General features: G+C 34.0%; 1 protein-coding gene across 21 annotated transcripts in view; it reads left to right on the forward strand.

Annotated features, from left to right (window-relative positions):
• Positions 1 to 20,310, forward strand: part of DLG1 (discs large MAGUK scaffold protein 1) — a 262,697-nt gene that overhangs the window by 98,006 nt on the left and 144,381 nt on the right. For 16 of the 21 annotated variants that reach the window (XM_064366954.1, XM_021676123.2, XM_021676118.2 and 13 more), the window contains one exon: positions 1,983 to 2,147. In XM_064366954.1, the coding sequence (XP_064223024.1) occupies positions 1,983 to 2,147 (165 nt within the window). Of the gene's footprint in view, positions 1 to 1,982; positions 2,148 to 12,229; positions 12,753 to 20,310 lie in introns of those variants that run through there. The other 5 variants (XM_021676129.2, XM_064366958.1, XM_021676126.2 and 2 more) reach the window with 5 other exon arrangements.

Below are 20,310 nucleotides of genomic sequence, written 5' to 3' on the forward strand. Positions count from 1 at the left end.
GGTTTTCTAAGTATGTTTATGTTAACTTCAGCCTTGCTTATAGGATAAAGTTATTGAACCTTTTTTACTGGTTTTGAAAATAATTGAAGTTACCTGTGAAAACTCTATTCTTATATCATGTTTAATAAGCTAACTAGCTAATGTTGATGGAAGCCAGATTGTTGTTTTCCACGTAATTGTACCATTTCACAGAAGGATGTTGTTTAAAAAGTGATACTGGAAGTTGTATAGTATCTTGCAGCAGTCAAGCTCATAGTTAACGCTTCTCTTTTTTTTTTTTTTTGGTATGTCTTTACAAATGTACATTTTTCCTCTTATCTATACAACAGATATCCGGTATTCCTCCTTAATACTGTCTCTCATTCCTAGAAGTGGGATTACTAGATCAAGTTGTGAAAACATTTTCAAGGCTTTTGAAACTTACTGCCAAACTACCCTCCAGAAAAAGGCCTCTACTATGAATGTGATGATCGATGCCCAGTTTCTCTGAATGCTGATGCTGTATTTTTTTTGCTCACTAAAGAAGTTGAGCATTTTTTCCTCTTTAAGTTTACTCACCCGTTTTTTTCTACTCTTGTTCAGGGGTACATATGCAGGTTTGTTACATGGGTAAATTGTGTGTCACTGAGGCTTGGCATAGGAATGATCCTGTCACCAAGGTAGCGAGCATAGTACCCAATAGGTAGCCATCCAACCCACGCCCCCTTCCACCCTCCCCACTCAAGCAGTCCCCAGTGTTTATTGTTCCCATCTTTGTGCCCATGTGTATTCAGTGTTTAGGTTCCACTTATAAGTGAGAACGTACAGTATTTTGTTTTCTCTTCGTGTGTTCATTCACTTAGGATAATGGCCTCCAGTTGTATCCATGTTGCCACAAAGGACATGATTTAATTTCTTTTTATGGCTGCATAGTATTCTGTGGTATATATGTACTGAATTTTCTTTATCCATTCCACCATTGGTGGGTATCTTCTTTGATTCCATTTCTTTACTATTGTGAATAGCACTGCAGTGAATATACATGTGTCTTTTTAGTAAAATGCTCCTCTTCTCTCTCCCCTCTCCCCCTTCCTCTCTCCCCATGTCCCCCCTCACCCCCTTTACCCCCTCTCCCCCCTTCTCCCTCTTTCCTTCCCCTTCCCCTCCCTTTCCTTTTCTTCTTTCTTCTTTCTTCTTCCTTCCTTCTTCCTTCTTTCTTGGTTTTGTACCCAGTAGTGAGATTGCTGGGTACTGACCCATATTTATGCCTTTCTTAAATATCACTTTCTCTTTGCTATTATTTTTTAAAATCATTAATAAGAGCAACTTAAACCTTGGTTTGCTGTTGAAATTCTTTCTTTATTGTGCCTTGTTTTGTGCCTTTTCTTTATGAGTAGGTTTATTTGAGGGTGATGGGAAAGAGAATATTTTATTTTGATGTGACTTTATTTATGCTATAGACCTTCTCAGCTTGGTGTGAAGTAGCTTTTTTTTGTAATTATGGTAATTTTTTAGAAATAGATTGCACAGAGATGTGTGTGCCAGGGGAAGAGAGATTATAGTTAAAGGAAAAAATGCTGTTGTCGGCTGGACTCATTTTCAGTTAGAAATTAAAATGGCTTACTTTTTAAAAATTTGTGTACAAGTTAACAGAGTAAGAAAACCAGACTAAGGTGAATAACTTTAGCTTTTCATGTTGACTTTATTTAAACAATTTTATCTTAGAGATACATGGTTCAGCTAACATTGGATAAGAAATGAGCAATCAATATTCAGTTTTCTCTATCACTAGCTTTGACTTATTTTTAATATTTAAATTAAATAATTTTATTGTTGGCATTATTTCTAAAATAAAATTCTATTTCTCTCAGATCTGATGTATTAAGCCATAAATATACTTTTTATATTGCTAAATATTGAGGAGTTGGCTAGTTATGAAAACCATGATTTGAATTAAACTCACTTTGCTTATTAGGGCTTCTTCATATTTATTTTCTTTACAGAAATACAGGTATCAGGATGAAGATACACCTCCTCAAGAGCATATTTCCCCGGAAATCACGAATGAAGTGATAGGTCCAGAATTGGTTCATGTCTCAGAGAAGAACTTATCAGAGATTGAGAATGTCCATGGATTTGTTTCTCAGTCTCATATTTCACCAATAAAGGTAGGATAGTATCTACTTATTATTGTTATGAATTATATATCACTTTTGTTATAGCTTATGCTTGGCGAGAAGTATTCTTTCATGTAGGTTCCCCCCACCCATCCCCATTTTAGTTTCATAATTATGGAGACTTTCAAGGTACTTATTAGTACTCCAAAAAAACTTAAAATATGTATTTTATAACTGAATGTTATTCAGTGATACTATCTTTAAGTCTAAAAATTCCCATGAAGGAAATAACTGTTAAATTTTAAATACCACACACTGAAATATTTTCAAACACTTGTGTTTCAGTATTAGTTGGTAAGTATAGAAAAAGAGTGTTCCCGGCACTTTGGAAGGCTGAGGTGGGTGGATCACTTGATCCACCCAGGAGTCGAGTTCGAGACAAGCCTGGCCATGGTGAAACCTCGTCTCTACTAAAAATACAAAAAAATTAACCAGACATGGTGGCACATGCCTGTAGACCCAGCTACTTGGGAGACTGAGGCAGGAGAATTGCTTGAGTCTGGGAGATGGAGGTTGCAATGAGCCGAGATTGTGCCACTGCACTCCAACCTGGGTGACAGAGCAAGACTCCATTTCGAAAAAGAAAAAGAGCATTAACATTATCTTTAAAGTCCAGCTATGTCACTTTTCCTGATCCTATCATCTCTCCCTTCAGAAGTAACTACAATCCTGAGTTGATTTACCCTTTCTTATTAAAATTCTACCATATATTTAGACTGCTAACCAATTGTTTTGCATATTTTGGATTTCATAGTAAATGAACTCATACTGTATATCATCTTTAACTTGAACTTTTTACTCAATATTCCTCAGATTGATTAATTTCACTGCTTTAGAGTTTTCTGTTTTATGAGTATACTACAATTTATTTTACTTTTGATGCATATGGATTTATTTTCAGGTATTACTGGTATAAGAAATACTTCTAAAAACACAGGCTGTGTATACATCTTTGTGGATAATGCCAGACTGTTTCTCAGTAGCTGTGTCATTTCCGTTTTCAGCAGCAATATGTAACAGTTTTTAATTGATCTATATTCTCATTAATTGGTATTCTGATTTTTGGCATTGTTTTGGTTTTGAAATGGTATCTGATTGTGATTTTCATGTGAAGTTTACTAGGAAGGTAGGATATATTTATTGGTCCTTTAGGTTTTCTTATCTGTTATGTGCCCATTTAAGATTTTTGCTTGTTTTTATATTGGGTCGTTCTTTTTATTGATTTTTATTTCTTTATATATTCTGAATACTAATCCTTTACTGGTTGTATGTATTTTCATTAAGGATCATTTCTTACTAGTAAATTTACCTGGATTTTGTTATTTTCTTTGAGGGGTGATAGCATACTACTGGTTAAAATTGTTAATGGTTATAGTACGATTCAGATTTTCTATCAGTTAATTTTACTAGGTTATTTTTTTCTAATAATTTTTAAAATTTCAGATATATTTTCAAATTATTAGTTATGATATCCTGTTAGTACCTTTTAATGACTATACCATATGTAGGCATGGCCCCTGTTTTATTCATAATATCATTTATTTCAGACTCTTTGTTTTTATTCACCGTTCTTGCCAAAAGTGTCAATTTAAAGATGATCTTTTCAAAGAACCTTCTTTAAAAAAAAAAAAAAGTTATCTTGTGTCTCTGCCCAGTGTGCCACCACCCTTACCCCTCTGTTCTTATACACACATATACATATATGTAGACACTTATTTACATACATGCATATGCATATATGTAAATATAAATATACATAGAGGATAGCTGAATATCAGTTAAAGATTGTATTCAGTATAAGTAATCTGATCCTCACTTGGGGAACTAAAAGAGAGTTACGGAGAGTAAACAGCCAAAAAAAAAAATCAGTTGGCTGTTTACCAGTTAGTGGCAGAAACAGTTCTTTTTCTTTTCTTCCTTTCTCTTTTTATCATTATTATTTTTTTCTTTTTTTGCTTTCTTTGAGTTTATTCTGTTTTCCTCTTTTTCTAGTTTCTCAAGTCAGTTGCTTATTGAAGTAATTACCAGTCTTCTTTTTTAATAGTATTTGTTTATAAATATTTCTTGAAACAGCATTTTTAACTGTATTCCACAAGTTTGAATATGTAATGTCTTACTGTATTTTTTTAAATGTCCAATGTGATTTTTTTTTTTTAGCCCCATGAGTTACTTAGAAGTGTGTTTAATTCTTAAACATTAGAGACTATTTCTTTCTTATCGTCTTTTTTGTTTTTATTTTTCTGAGGCAGGGTCTTGCTCTTTTTCCCAGGCTAGGGTGCATTGACACTCATAGCTTACTGCAGCCCCAAACTCCTGGATTCAGGTGATCCTCTCATCTCAACCTCCTGAGTAGCTGGGTCTACACGCATATGCCACCATGCTTGGCTATTTTTTTGTTTTGGTAGAGACAGGGTCTTGCTATGTTGCCCAGGGTGGTCTTGAACTCCTGGCCTCAAGTGATCCTCTAGACCTCCCAAAGTGCTAAGATTGCAGGTGTGAGCCAGTGTACCTAGTTCATATCTTCTTTTGGATTGTATTTTCTCATCACATTTTCCCTTATTACTAACTTGGAAGTTAAAAATTGTTTCTCTTCCTTTAGTGGTTATTGTAGAAATTTTAATGCTTGTTTAACTTATAAAAGTCTAAAGTCAATAAATGCCTTTTACTCTTATTCCAAACAACATAAGAACCTTAGAACACTTAAAGCTCAAGCACTCCTTCTTGTCACATGTGCTATTCTTGTCAGCCTATGCCTGTTTTTTTTCTTGATTGAATTAATCTATTTTTTTTTGTTCAAAACCACTCCCAGGATATGTATAATTTTGTTATTTCTGATGTTTTCAATTTCTGGCCACCCTTATTGTTACAAATCAACCAAAGCTAATTTGCAGACGGCCAACTCTGGTCCTTTGGTAGGTATGTTAGTAGTTTCTTTGATATGTTTGCAGATTATGACATAAGCAGGCATTTAAACAGACAATGAGCCAGCATGCATATTTTATGTAGCCCATTCTTTAAATTTGATGAAACCCCAGCTTTCTGTTGTTGCCTAAAATGCTCACTGTAGGCAGATAAGACAAGGTGTTCCAGACACAAGATTTTGTTTACCCAGAAGAATCTCCAGACATCTTAGGGATTAAACCTAAGGTGTTATCTCTAAGGGTTTAGGCCTCTCCAGAGTGTTCCCTTTCCCTTATGCACGGGTGAATTGTGTCTCTAATTGAGCCAATTCACATAATTGGGATACTATGGATTACAACAGTGAAATCTGATTTTGCTGTTCAATAAGCCACTACTTCATCATTGAAAACCCACTTCATTATGATAATTGGTAAGACTTTTGGTGTAAATCAAAGATTAATAGGACAAAACCCTTTTAGCAGCCATCTCCATATATGATTCTTATAATTAAATGCTAGGTGATCAGTCTTGAGATGTGAATTGGAATGCAGATTGGCCTCTGGGAGGTTTACAAGTTCTCCAGGTGTTTCTGATCTGTGGGCACAATTGCAAAGCATTACGCCACCACTATTACTACTACTGTAGTTGAGAGTTTCAACTGTACTGCTCCACTTATATGCGGGTCAAACAAATGCGGATCAAACATAAGAGTATTTGTAGGATGCAAAACCCGTGTATACAGAGGGCTGACTTCCGAAGTGCATAACTGACTTCAGGACTTCAGTATGCGAGGATTTGGCTATTCTCGGGCAGTTCTGGAACCACTCCTTCATGAATGCAAAGCTTGAGGTATTTTCCTGCAGTACTGTGCTATCTGTGTTGAGCTGTTAATATTTACAAGTAAATTTCTGACATTTGTTGAATCCTCACTCTAGAATGAGATTTAAATTTATAGTAATGAGAGAGAAAGCATTAATAGTTTAAGATTTTCACTGCTTTCTTAATCTGATTCATTTTTTCCTTAATTTCCTGACCATAAGAAATGAAAAGTCAGTTTTTTGGTATCCACTTTAGATTGATACACACTTGCTTTTTGTTTATATACACTTGCTTTTTGTTTATTATTACATGATAAAGGATTATGTCCCTCACAGCTTTTTAAAGAAATATTTTATAGAGGCTTATTTAAAGGACTATGTTATTAAAATTAAAATGTCCTTTATCAGTTATAAGATGTACCTTTTCCACATTTATCATTTCCAAAATTGGTATAATGTTAACAGTTGCTGGCATTTTATCATTGCCTTAGGGGAGTGGCAATTGTATATAACCTTTGTTGATACATTTTGCTAAGATCAAGGAAGTACCAGCATGCTTTCATGGGTCTTAGGGTACTACAGTAATAATTCATCTGGTCCCATGAGAAGCAGCTGAAAACCTGGCCATCTTTGTAGGCCATTCTCTTGCTCTGCCTTGTTCATTTTGTTTTCTTTTGTTAGGTATTAGCAGAATCGATCTGTGAAACAATTATAAATAATCCTCTGGGGCTCTTAAGTGAAACCACTAGTCCCCTTTCCCTCACTTTGGTTTGCTGGTTGTCTGATTCGTATTTGCAAACTGAATAGATAAGGATTTTCTATTCCTAGGAGAAAAAATTGTGTAAATTCTCTTAGGTTTCTAAATCACAGTTTAACATGTTAATATAGTTTTTCCTATTGTAAACTTATTAAACACATTCTTGTGTGCCTGTTTCCTGTGTAATATAATGATGTATCAAGTTTTTATAGATGTAAACTTTAAAAACATAAAACTTGATACGTCATGTTACTTGTTATATTTGTACCATAATTTGACCTGTGTCAACGCTCTGATATCTGTTATCTCCGTTTTTATTAGGTTTTGTAAAGAAAGCTGCAATTAGTAATCTTTGGACAGGAAACATATTTAGTTTATTTCATTTGGATGGATTACCAGAAGTCAAATTACTGGGTCAGAAGAATATGAACATTTCTTAAGTTCTCGAAACTTTCTGACAGATTGTGATCTGATAGAATCGTAATTTAAGAATCATTAAGGCTGCTTAGTTTGGGGAATTTCTTCCTGCTTCCCCTCTTTCATTCATAGGTTACTGTGGCAGGTACCACATAAGATAATTATTTGAGGGGTAGAATAGATTTGGAGTAGGTAGGCATTATAGCAGAATAGGTAGGGTTCCTTTAACTTTTTGTTAGAGAACTAAAATTGAAGCGGTGGAAAAAAACCCTTATTTCGACATAAGAAGGCAAGCTTTAATGCTTTTTCATCTTAATTTTTTAAAAACCAAAGTAAATGTTAAAAGAAGCTCAACAATTTATTTAAAATACAATGTCAAGTATTAGACTAGTAGTCTCTTTTTTAAAATAAAAGCTAATACAGAGAGCTTTTCCACTTTTATACTATTGTGGTTTGGAGCGAAGTGAACAGCTGTTATGCTACATGTAGAAGTCAGTATGTAAATTATTATTTTTTAATTTGAAAAAGTATCTTAGAATAATGGTGGTTTGCTGATTAGATTGTAAATTAGGCACAGCTTTAGTCCTCACAATTTTAATAAAAGCTAATGATAAAAAATAAAATTTAATAGATGCTTTAAAATCAACTCCTAGGATATTAGTTGTGTCAAGCAATACATGCATTTAGCAAACAGTTATTAAACATTTATGCTAGTAACTTTGTTAGACATCAGTGATTAGTATTTTTTATGGAAAGATAGTTAACACAGTATAATGTAGCATGAAAGAAGGAGAAATTAAATTCTTGGAGTTTTCTGAAAAAAGCAAGTTGATATTTGAACAAAGTGTTGAAGGATATATAAGATGCCAAGTCAGAGGAGGAGGCAGCTACTGGGGTAAATAAATATAGTGGGAGGGTGATAGTCTTAAGAAAATGTAGGAACACAGGAAGGTTTATGATATTATTGCTGATACTTAAGGTGCCTGTTAGGAAATGAGGGCAAGATGTAAAAGGCCTGTATGATGAATGTTCTTAAGAAGGGTTTGCCACCATGAAACATGCTGTGAATTAATGTATTAGGTGATTACGGTGCTGGTAGTGGTGGTGGTGGCTCTGATTACTGGAATAATGAATAAGGTAAGGTAGTGATTGGGTTACTTTATTCAGGGCTTGGCATAAAGATAATTATGATTTTATGATTTAAGACTCTGAAAGGGATACTTTCTTGCCAGTGTTGGGAAGAATCTCAAGAATGAAATTGGGGATATAATATTTTTTTAAAAATCTTAATACAGAAGAGAAGGACACAGTGGGTAAATTTTGGGGTTACATAAGAATAGTGTTGGGATTTCCAACTCTCTGAAATCCTCTCCCATATGATGGGAGCTCCCTCTGGGATTTCCCCTCTGGAATCCCCTTCCACACTCTTCGTGGAAGCCTTTCTCTTCTTCTCCTTTCCTTCTCTTTTCTCTACCTAAATAAAATCACCTTTCTGCAACACTTCTTGGGTTAAAAAAAAAAAAAAAAAAAAGAATAGTGTCAAGATTCTAAAACTAAAAATTATATGAGAATTAGGAAAAATTTTTAGAACAATAAATCAAATATAAATCTCAGCATTTTCCCAAAAAAGTTTGAAATGTACATGAAGCAACAAGGAGGACAGTAGGAGCATTATTGGCTGTATGGGAGGTTGCAGTGATCATTGAAAAAACACAGAATTTACTGGTTTTTGTCTTCAGTGGCAACAAAAATTATGCTGAAACTATTATATACAAAGTAAACGTTGCTAAGAGGGACTTGAAATCAAACAAGAAAAACAGGGTACATTAGCAGATAATTGTGCTAAATAAGTGTATCTCCTAGCATTTTATTTCATCCAGTAATACTGATAATACTGTAAAATGAAATCACTAGCAGCTCTTGGTATTTTTAAAAAAATTGTAAGAAATGAGAGTGGCAGAAAAATGAACACAAGCAAATATAAGCCTTTTGAACCAAATTCTAGAGGAATATAATTTTTCCTATTTCTAATATATAATGAGCAGTTTTTGAAATCAACTTTATTTTTACATCTCTGGAACATATTAAAATATTACTGAATTTTATCTATTTTAGATGGACCTGTTAAACACTAAGGTGAGCATATAGTTTGCATACATTGACCACTAGATGGTGCTCATACAGAAGGGATTTTTGTATGTGTGATATTCAAGATTTTTCTAGATAAATAACAAATCTATGTTCTTGTCAGTCTTGTCTTAGTACAGTTGTATGTTTTTAAATTTAATAGCCCACACCAGAAAAGAGTAATACAAATGCCTGTTATATTGCATTTACAGTACCTTAGCTTTGTAGTTACTTTGCATTTTTTCTTTCTTTTCTTTTTTGTACTTTAGAGTTTCAGTGTTGCTTTTCCTCTTGTCCTTTAGCTTTTTACATTTTTCACTAAGATTATTTCGTAAACTCAGCGTGGTGGTAACCTCAGGTACGTAGATGGCTGAGGCAGGAGAATGGCTGGAGCTAAGGAGTTCAAGACTGGCCTGGGCAACATAGTGAGACTCCGTCTCAAAAGCAAGCAAATAAAAGATTATTTAATACTTGCCTTTGTTTCTGTACCTAAAGACTGCTGGGTTTGTGACTTTAGAAACATATACAAATAATTGAGAGCCTATCCAGTATAAATGTTTAACTGTTTTTACTCCACTTAATGTTATAAAGTAAATATTCCTCATAGTCATAAATTTTTCATAATCATGTTTTGAATCACATAGTAATCTACTGAACTAATTGTATTTAGTTCACCAAATTAAGCTTTCTCCTATTGTTTAGGCTAGAATTCTATAGATTATATTATCACTCTGAAAAAGAAAAATGAAAACTTTACAGAAAAAAGAATACTAATTATTTGTATACCGTATTAAAATGCTAATAGTGATTCCTTTTGGTAGTTTAGGTTTGTATACCATCTTTTAATCCATTATTTTGAATAGGTTTTCTAGGTTTTTCCTTAATGAACTCAAATGTTGTTTTAATGGAGTTTTATCTTTCATCTCTGCTATGTAATGAGTGAGGATATTCTAAAGCAAAAAATAGTTGGTTGCCTTCCACTTCCCAGTCTAATCTGATGTGAAACCCCTCTTATGATTTAGATACATAGATTTTTTTGTGTGCATATAGTGACTACTGGCCAATGATGAGATGATCCTAGATTAGTGTAGGACGCATAACAGCCTTTCCCAAAGAAGTTGTTTTCTTCATGTGAATGGAATTATATAGGAAATTCATGCTTTGAAAAGTATTTCTTCCCTGTACTTTGGAGAAATATGGGAGGTAGTGATCTATCAACTTTAGATTGTACCCCTAAGTTCTTTGGCTCTGTAGGATAAATGTATGTACACTAATAAGAGCCTACTATTGTGTGTCTTTTGGTACCATTTACAATTTGAAGTAGGATTTGCATTCAACCGTTGTATTCAGTATCTTCATCTGTTCTAATCCAGAATCACAGGACCCATATCAGTTCTAGGGTTTTCTCCTCCCCTTTTCTTAAGGTTTTCATCAGAAATGGATCAAGGGACGTCTTTCAGGGCCAGACCAATTACTATAGCATTTGTATAAACCACATGAATCAGGTCTTTTCTAAGTACCTGGTCCATAGTAAAACTTGAATTTTTTCCCAGGAGGTTTTATCTTTTCCTTCACAAGAGGGTGCTTAGTTACCTGTCCACCCTTAGTGTTTTCTTATATTCCCCTACTCCGAATTAGGTAGGATCACTCTGTCTAGGACCATAAATTGTCAGCTACTACCTGCACAGTCCTTGGGAAGAATCACCAAACTTTCTGGTATAATCTCTGTCATAAAATATCTTACCCTAAAGAGTACCATGTAGCTCTCAACCCTTACTGAGCACATGTTCATATTTTAGCAAAGGAATCATAGAGACAGCAATTAGCTTTTTGTTTTTGCTGAGTCAAGATTTGCAGTGGACCTCAAGGTTGTGGTTTGACAAAAGGCTGCATTTAGTTGGTGCTGGTAAGCACATAGACAAGCAAGATTTTGTCAGGCCACATCTGAAAAAATAGCCATGGCTGAGGTGGGGACTTACAGTATGCTCTTATCAACTTAAAAATTGATTATTCAACCAATAGTAAATTATCAGGTAGCGTTTTTATTCGTATATTGTTTTAAAATGACCATTATTGTAATATTTACTAATATAGCACAGTGTTAAGAGGACTTGCTTGGGAGTTTGTGGTTCTCAAACTTGAAGGTACAAAAGAGTTACTTGGGAAACATTTTAAACATAAAAATTCCCAGGTTCTCCCTGCCCCTAAAAATTTTGATGGAGAGAGGATATACCAGTCTACATACTCAGCTAGCACCCCAGCAATTCTCAGGTTAACTATTATATTAACCTAGATATTAGATGTTAGAATATGTTCATTTAGCAATCAAGTCATAATATTTTGTGAACCAGAGTAGTATTTATGTAGAGTTGGATAAAACACATTTCACTGATTATAAAACAAAAAATTTACTAGTATTAATTCTTTTTCATTTTTAGAAATTTATGACATTGTAATCTTAATGTTTATAAAATACTAGAAAGATGATGCTGATGACTTCTTAAAAGTTCTTTTTTATCATAAAAGTTCCAGAAGTGAAATAGTTGTTTACTAATTAATCTGCCTTGAGTCTCAGTTGGCAATCATTAAAAACCAATACATGACATAAAATGATAGAGGAAAATCCATTTGTAATGAAGCACTATCATTAGATATTAAGAGTTTAATGTAGACAGCACTTTTGAACAACTTAAAGCCAGTGCCAGATGACGTGTAAGATCCTTCCTGGTGTAGAAATTTGGATATGAATAACAAAGGTTCTTTTAGTGAAGTAATTTTCTCTATTTGCTGAGAGAATCGTCTTAAATGTTTTAATTCAGTTCCTATTTGTAATTTACATAAGCAGTGCAGGTGCCATTGGATTTTACTACACACTGTGGTTGAACTTGGTAATCCAGGGTTTTTCTCCACCCGGTGCATTCAATCAGGCAGCCCCACAGGGTCTTGGTAGCCCAGTGTTTATAGCATCCTTCTTTACCTGCTAATCGACCTCACTTCCTGGATTTCAGTCCATCTAGTTATCAGCTAACAAAAGAACAGCTTTTGGTTCCTGCAGACGCTGGTGAAAAAATAATCATGAGAAAGAAATCCACCTTATGTCGTCTTTTTTGTCTGCAAAAATAAACTCAGCCATCATACAGCTAACAGGTACAGAGGGAAGATACGAGCTCTTTCATAGGAAGAAATCGCTGAGAAAATGAGCATCATTTCTCAAGGTTTTTATTTTCACTGATCTACAAGTGATGCTGCTGTAATTCTAGCTGCAGTTTTTACCGATCATTCACCACTCAGCAGCTGGTAGAGAAGTAAGCCTGCTTGGCAACCACCTGCAGGGCTGCAGAGATGAATTACATTTTCGGAAACAACACACTTCTATACTCTCGCGGCAGTCGAGGAGGCAATACTAGCTCTAGCCATGGCTCAGTAGGCCCAAAGCAGAAACACTGGGCAAAAAAGGGCTCGTCAGATGAACTGCAAGCTGAGCCAGAACCTTCACGCTGGCAGCAGATAGTTGCATTTTTCACTCGAAGACACAGCTTTATTGACTGCATCTCGGTAGCCACCAGCTCCACCCAGGTAACATACCACTTGTTGAAGTTATTTTCAATACATTTCTGTTTCTATTTGCTTTGTAAAAATGTCTTAATATAGATTTTTTAATTTAAAAAATAGTCTTATGCCTTGAAACCTTGAATGTGCAGAAATGTATGCTTTCTGTCCAATCTGTGCAGATCTTTAGCACCAAAGGGGAGAACAAGAAATATTTTTCCTTATGCTCTTATGTAATACCAAACAAAATAGTCTCAGATTCAATAGAATGATTTTTCTAAAAATATAAACCCATTGATACATAAATTAAAATGGAAATAATGCTTGTCTCCTTTTTAGACTGTGCTAGATGCTATAGAGTATGATGTCTGACCAAAGAAAATGCTGGTTTTAGTTTTTGCATGTTATTAGATAACCTTAGGGAGACTGTTTTAGTAAAGAAACAGAAGATACTTTGAAATATTTTCATTTCTCAGTGTTTTGAAAATAGATTGAATGTAATATAATTGACTAGTATTATATATACTTATATCTTGGCTATATTATGGCTTATTCAGGGAATTTAATGAATCCTTTTTGTAAATAAACATTATCTAGCTTAATTTGAAATTAGTAAATATGTGCAATTACACAGTCATGGAATATTTTTTCACGTATTCAAATCACAAATTAAAGAGATGAGCAAATACTAAAAGTCTCTTAAAATTTAAAAAAAACACTTAAAGCCACTTCTTTTTGAGGAAATGAGCTATTGAGTATAGGGGGAAAACAAAGAACAATTAATAAATAATTGTTTGAATGAAATACCTATTGTTTGGTACAAGGGTGGATTGGGAAAATATTCTTATTTCTAAATATTTTTAAACAGTCAATTCAACTTTAATAAAAATAAAAGGATGAGAAATGGTCTAATTTAAAAACAAGTTGAGAATGCTTTTGTTCTCTGACATCAGTGATATTTAAATTAATGAATTACATACATACACATTCCTTAGGACCTTTTAAAATAAATTCCCTTAAAGCTATCTTCTAAATAAAATATTTAGAAGCAGCACAATAAATATAAACTCCAGCTGTCAACAGTTCTATAGTTCTTTATATAATTTTTATAAATTTCTTTATTTCTTTGGTTACTAGAATTGTCTTTTAATAGTTTTGATTTAAAATAATGTCAGCCTTCTTGAGTAAGAAATTCTACTTATTTTTCTTAAATATTTGGGAGAAATGGAATTACCTGGGAAGGGGGAGTCATTACGTAGGCATTGAGATTAATTTACAATCAAAACTAATTGATGGGGCAATGATTGATTTAACTCTTAATTTGAATACCGCCCCAAGAATTTGACTAATCTTATTTTGACTACAATTACGTATATCACAAAAGGATGCAAACACTGAAGGTTGACATTGTTATTCATTGTAGATTAATATCACATATTTTCCATTGTCGACAAGAAAGATACCTTTAAAACTTTATGTGTGTATATATATGGTTTATGTAAATACACACCCTTCTATAAATGTATACACATATAACACAGCATTAATATATCTGTAAGTCAGTTTATTAAAAGCATACAAATGAAAAGACAGGAAAAGTAATTCATGTATAAAACTATTGAAACTACAGAATTACATTATAGTTACTTGGGAGTTGGAGTAAAAAGTTGCTATCATTGCACTAAAATAGAGTCATAACCTCTATTTGCAATCAATTCTACCAAGCCATTTTAAATTTTATCACCTCACCCAGTTTGGTTCAGAACATTCCTATATGCTAATGCATGAGTTACTAATAGATCTTATTTCTTTCAGACCTCTTTCTTGATTCTCATCTTGTCTTTTTCATTACCTTTCTCTTTTATTTCTAGAAATATATATATTAGGGTAGAGGTTTTAGCTTCTATTTTTCTTGCACTGGAGTACCCACATTTTGTCTTTCATTTTACATATTTTTATAACTGATAAATTGGATAGTTTATATATCCACAATTTTTTAGTAACTTACTGGAGTTCATTTTACAGCTTAAAGTATAATGGGACTGAAAGATAACCTTAGACATAATTGGATCTTAGTTGATGCTAGAATAACATTTTTAAAATTTCACTTACTGACTCATGGCTGGCAACTTTCTTTTGTAGCACCGAGGGATTTATTGTTAGAAACAACATAGATTGAAATCTCATACTTTATTGAGCATATAATATATACCTATGAATATAATAGGGTGATAGTGTTTTGTACTGTGATTGATAAATAACAGAGGTCGCTTATTTCACTGATGTCAAAAATATTCTAAGATTTGATAGAAAGATTAACTTTGAATCTAATTCCTTGTGACTAAGCCACATTATACTTTTTGCAGATTGGAGAGTTGTTATAAGTCAAGTTCTATTAGTATGAAAATTATCTGGTTTAATATCCCCCCAAATATAGTATGAAAATTACCTGGTTTAATATCCCCCCAAATATAGTATGAAACTTATCTGATTTAATATTCCCCCCAAATATACACAATAAATAAAAAGAACCTTTACTTACTTTACAGTTTCATTTAAATTGCTCATCTGCTGGAGGTATTCATGTTCATAACTAAGATTATGTGCCAGGTTCTACTGTGATACCTGGAACTCAGTGGAAAGTCATTAATGTTTTTGAATGATAAGGAAACTGAGTGGTTATAAACTTTGGCAAGAACACCTAGTTTCTCAGATAGGGTTTGGCATGTAGTTGTTGCTCAGTAAATGCTTATGGAATTAATTAATTTTTATTCTAGTCACCTCAGATGTTATCTCCTGGCCTTCCAAAATATGACACCCAATCTGATACCTCTTGAGTACCTGTATTTATTGGATCTTCTCTCTTCTCTCACAAGTGTCTTCGGTTTTTCACAGCAGCCCATCTCCTTTTCCACTGCCTTTTCTTATCCCCCCCATTCTTCATATTATCTTCCAGTCACACTTCCCACACTTTCCTCAGTCCTTTCAGTCCCCACTCAATAGTGATAACCATATAGCTTACAGACTGTCTCTTAAGTTTTTCATTTGATTGTATCTCATTTTACATTGTGAGTTTTTTGAGGGGTTATTTTTGTTTTTAATGTTAAATTAAAATGAGCTTTTTATGAATTACATTGGTGAAATCTTTTCTGTTTGGGGCTTCACAGTGTTTTTGTCCTTAATTTCAAAGAATTAATGTACAAAAAGTTCTCTATGCATTGTTGAGCTGTCCTTGGTTCCTCACTCTCAGTATCCCTCCTATTCTTGTGTTTAGGATCACTTAATAATCTGCCCCATCCTGCTTAGCATACGCAGTCCTGTTCCAATCTAGGACCAGTTTTTATATTCAGCAGGATTGTAATGAACTCTGGCACAGTGCTTCTGGACTTGACTTGATTTAATGCCTAGGTGAAAAGTTTTATCTACTTAGTGATACCTACAGTTATTAATGACAGTAGTAATCATATGAACTTTAAATAGCTGTGAAGTGTGTATAGCAGCTATTCATATATTTTGGACTACTTAAAAATCTCAACATATACATCATTATGAATATTCAAAAAGGCCCCCCGAAAGAAATTAGCATGCCAAATTAAGCTGAGAGCAGCAAAGCTGTATTCTTAGTAGTAAATGGAACAGACACGATAACTTGTCAGAATTGAAATAGAGTAATAAAATTTTCTTAAAGAGTAGATATTAGCTGAGTTGAATAATCTGCTTAGAGGAAAAACCTATCCTACATTAAAAATACAGGAAAACTGTTCAGATGCTTGTCTGGAAAAATATGTAGGCTAATTCTTATATTTTAAAAAATATTATTTGTCTTAAACAGGTGCCTTCTGAGTTATAGAGGATTTAATTTTTAGAGCTATGGGTTGGATATATTGTCCAAAAAAATAGAGATAATAACAGTATCAATGTCATTGAATCACTTCTACCAAATGATTTAATGTATATATTAATAAAGTACTTAGAACAGCATCTGGCACATAGTAAGTACTACATTAGAGTTAGGTGCCCCTGTTATTTTTAAATCATTTAGCTTTGATAGTATTTGAACAAATTCAAATACAGATTATTAGGAATTACAGCACCTAGGATAGCGCAGTACATTCAAACATTCAGTAAATATTGTTGACTGATTAAGTTAATGGTAAGTACAAGCCATCCACTTTTTTTAAAGAACAAGAGATCTCAACACCTTTACAGGATTTAAGGGAGGTGCCCCAAAGAGCCTTTCAAATTCTTGATGTGACTGCCAGTTTCCTGACCTTTCCTCCCCTCCTAACACTCCCTTCTACAAATTGCTAAAAACCAGTCACACGTAGATGACTAAACTTAAGTGATTATCCGCTTCCTACCAGGCTCCCCTAAACATCCCCCAAACATATCATTAGGACTATTTTTAGATCCTACATCCCTTTTAGTCTCAATCACCACAAAAGGTCCAAACCATCCAGATTGCAACTCTGCCTTCTCTGTACCAAATCGCAAACTGCACATTAAACTTGTAATACCTGATTCCTGCTCTTATTCTCAAATAAATAATCTTGCTGTGTGTTCCAGCCTGTTAAAATAAATGAACTATCTGTGTACCTAAAGTTCACCCATTCACTTCTGTACTAGATCTTAGTGCCTTTGGTTGTTCAAGAACTTCTGAAATCCCCTTCTCTCTTTACTGCATCATCTATCTTGTCTCTATACTGTCCTTATATTTCCCCTATAAGTTCCATCAGCATATACACCTGCTATAATAGCTTTCAGTAAAACAGCCAACCAAAAAAACAGTCTTTGTATGTGAAGATTATCAAATCCAATAGTCAGTTCTCAGTGTTCATTTTAGTTGACTCTACAACTGTTAACACAATTGATTACTCCCTCCTCTAAATTCTTTTTTTTCTCCTTTGACTCGTTGATAGTACTGCTCTTTTAATATTCTACCAGCCTCAGTTTCCTTTACAGTATCCTCCTTTTTCCTACTGCTGAATGTTTGAATGTCTCAGGGCTCAGTCTTTGAACTCTTTTTATACTCACATTTCAGGTGATCTCATCTACTCCTATGCCCTTAAATACCATCAATATTTCTATCTTTATTCCAGAGTTAAACCCTGTATACTAGACTCTTATATATAACTTTCTATGCAGTATCTCCACTTCAGTTAAGCATCTGAAAGTTAACATATTAAAAAGAGAATTTCTAGTTTTATTGATCTCACGTCTTTATTCAGTATGCCATTCACTAAATGCTGAAAACAAAAACCTGTAAAATTATCTACTATTCCTTTTTTCTTTGTTCCATATCCAGTCTAATGCCAAATCCTATTGGCTTTATATTCAAGATATATTTATGATCTGGCCACTTTTCAGTATGTCTGCAACTACTGATTCAGTAATTTGTTGCCTGAACTACAGCAGTAGACATCTAACTTCTCTCTTAATTAATATTCTTTGCTTCCTCTAAGGTAGCACCCCTTCACTCCAGACATTACTCTGTCTTCTCACCTGATTCTTTATTATCATAAATTTTTTATCTGTGTTTTTACTTGACTAGACTGTCAGCTCCATGTGGGTGGGAGTTTTCTGTTATGTTTACTGCTGTGTCCTCCTCAGTTTCTGTGACAGTGGCGGGCACATTGTAGATAACCAGAAAATATTTGATGAATGAGTGCAGAGACAGGGACATTAGACTTTCTGTGAAGCATGAATCACACTTTATTTAGCATTATAATAGTTCTCTAGCTGATGATTCTTATTTGCCCTCTGGGAAGAAATACACTTAAGGAGATGAGGTAGGGAGAGAAGAGAAACCAATCAGTTTCCTCGTAACTGGGATAACTATATAACTCAGACCAAACTATTTTTTTCTTCATATCTCAGGAATGGAATTGTTCAAACTGCTTTGAAAATGCTGACTCTGATTAATAGTAGGTTATTGTCCAGGGAAATTGATAGAAATAGCCTCCTTTGGTATTGACTAACCAAACATTCACAGTTAGGATAGAAGCTCTGTTGTACTGATTGTGAGATGCTGACTCTTGGCAGACACATTTGTTTCTTAATTTTCTACTCAAAAGGCCACTAACCTTATGAAATTAATACAACGACTCAGACTTGGAAATCATTTGTTCCCCATTTTACACAAAAAATACTGTAGGATCTATTTTATGTCTCTGTTTTTCTGGAAACTTTTACAGTGCACCTACATGTCCTGACTCAAAAATGTGTTTAAACGGTGTTTAAGAACCAATCATTTGTACAATAGGACACTCCAGAAAAGCACAGAGATGAAGATTGAACAAAAAGTAATTGGTTACTATGATTATATAAGCTTTTTTACCTTACAAAATTGACCATACCATCAAGCAGTTGTATCCGTTGGTATTTACCGAAATGAATTGAAAACTTACATCCACACAAAAACCTGTACAGAGATGTTTATAACAGCTATGTTCATAATTGTCAAAACCTAGAAGCAACTGAAATGTTCTTTAGTAGGTGAATGGATAAAGTGTGGTACATTCAGACAATGAAGTATTATTCAGCACTAAAAGAAATGAGCTATCAAGTCATAAAAAGACATGGAGGAACCTTAAATGAATATTACGAGGTGAAAGAAACCAACCTGAAGCCAGTCTAGGAAAAGGATATGCGCTCTTTGTTTCCAGCTAGATGACATTCTAGAAAAGACAAAACTATGGAAACAATAAAAAGATCAGTGATTGCTAGGGGTTAGGGGAGAGGGCTAAATAATAGAGCACAGAGGATTTTTAGGACAGTATAGCTATTCTGTATGATACTGTAATGGTGGAAGCATCATTAAACACATGTCAAAACCCACAGAATATCCAGCCCCCAAAGTAAACTCTAATGTGTAAACTATGGACTTTGTGATGTGTCAGTGTGGGCTCATTGATTGTAACAAATGTACCTTTCTGTTGCCTGGATGTTGATAATTGGTAGTTTATGTGTGTGTGTGAGCAGGGGGCATGTGGGAGCTAAAACTGCTCTAAAAAAAATAAAGTCTATTAAAAACTATAAAATTGGTATCTTGGTGTAGATTAGATTGGCTTAGCTTGAAGACATTTGAAATTTATGATATAAGGTCTTTATAGTTAGGAAATATGTTGTATTCATCTTTGTAGCTTCTGTATGGTGCCTTGTTTAGATGGCCTTACTGTCAAGGATAGATAGTTATAAAGAAGTTTCACAGACTCTAATTTATGTATTCTTAATATATTCAAACAAGTTTTAAAGTTAACCTTTAAAATAATGTGTTAATAACAGTACTGAAAAATGATTGACCCACATGCTCATGGAATCAGGACAAGAGTTAGCATGAGCAACATTTTTCTTCTTCTTTTTTTTTTTTTTTGAGATGGAGTTTTGCTCTTGTTGCCCAGGCTGGAGGGCGGTGGCACAATCTTGGCTCACTGCAACCTCTGCCTCCCAGGTTGAAGCAATTCTCCTGCCTCAGCCTCCTGAGTAGCTGAAATTACAAGCATGTGCCACCAGCACCACGCCCAGCTAATTTTGTATTTTTAGTGGAGATGGGTTTCTCCGTGTTGGTCAGGCTGGTCTTGAATTC

This window comes from Aotus nancymaae, unplaced genomic scaffold (genome assembly GCF_030222135.1).
Source record: "Aotus nancymaae isolate 86718 unplaced genomic scaffold, 86718_ANA_hifiasm-v0.15.2.pri h1tg000067l, whole genome shotgun sequence".
Taxonomy (NCBI): domain Eukaryota; kingdom Metazoa; phylum Chordata; class Mammalia; order Primates; family Aotidae; genus Aotus; species Aotus nancymaae.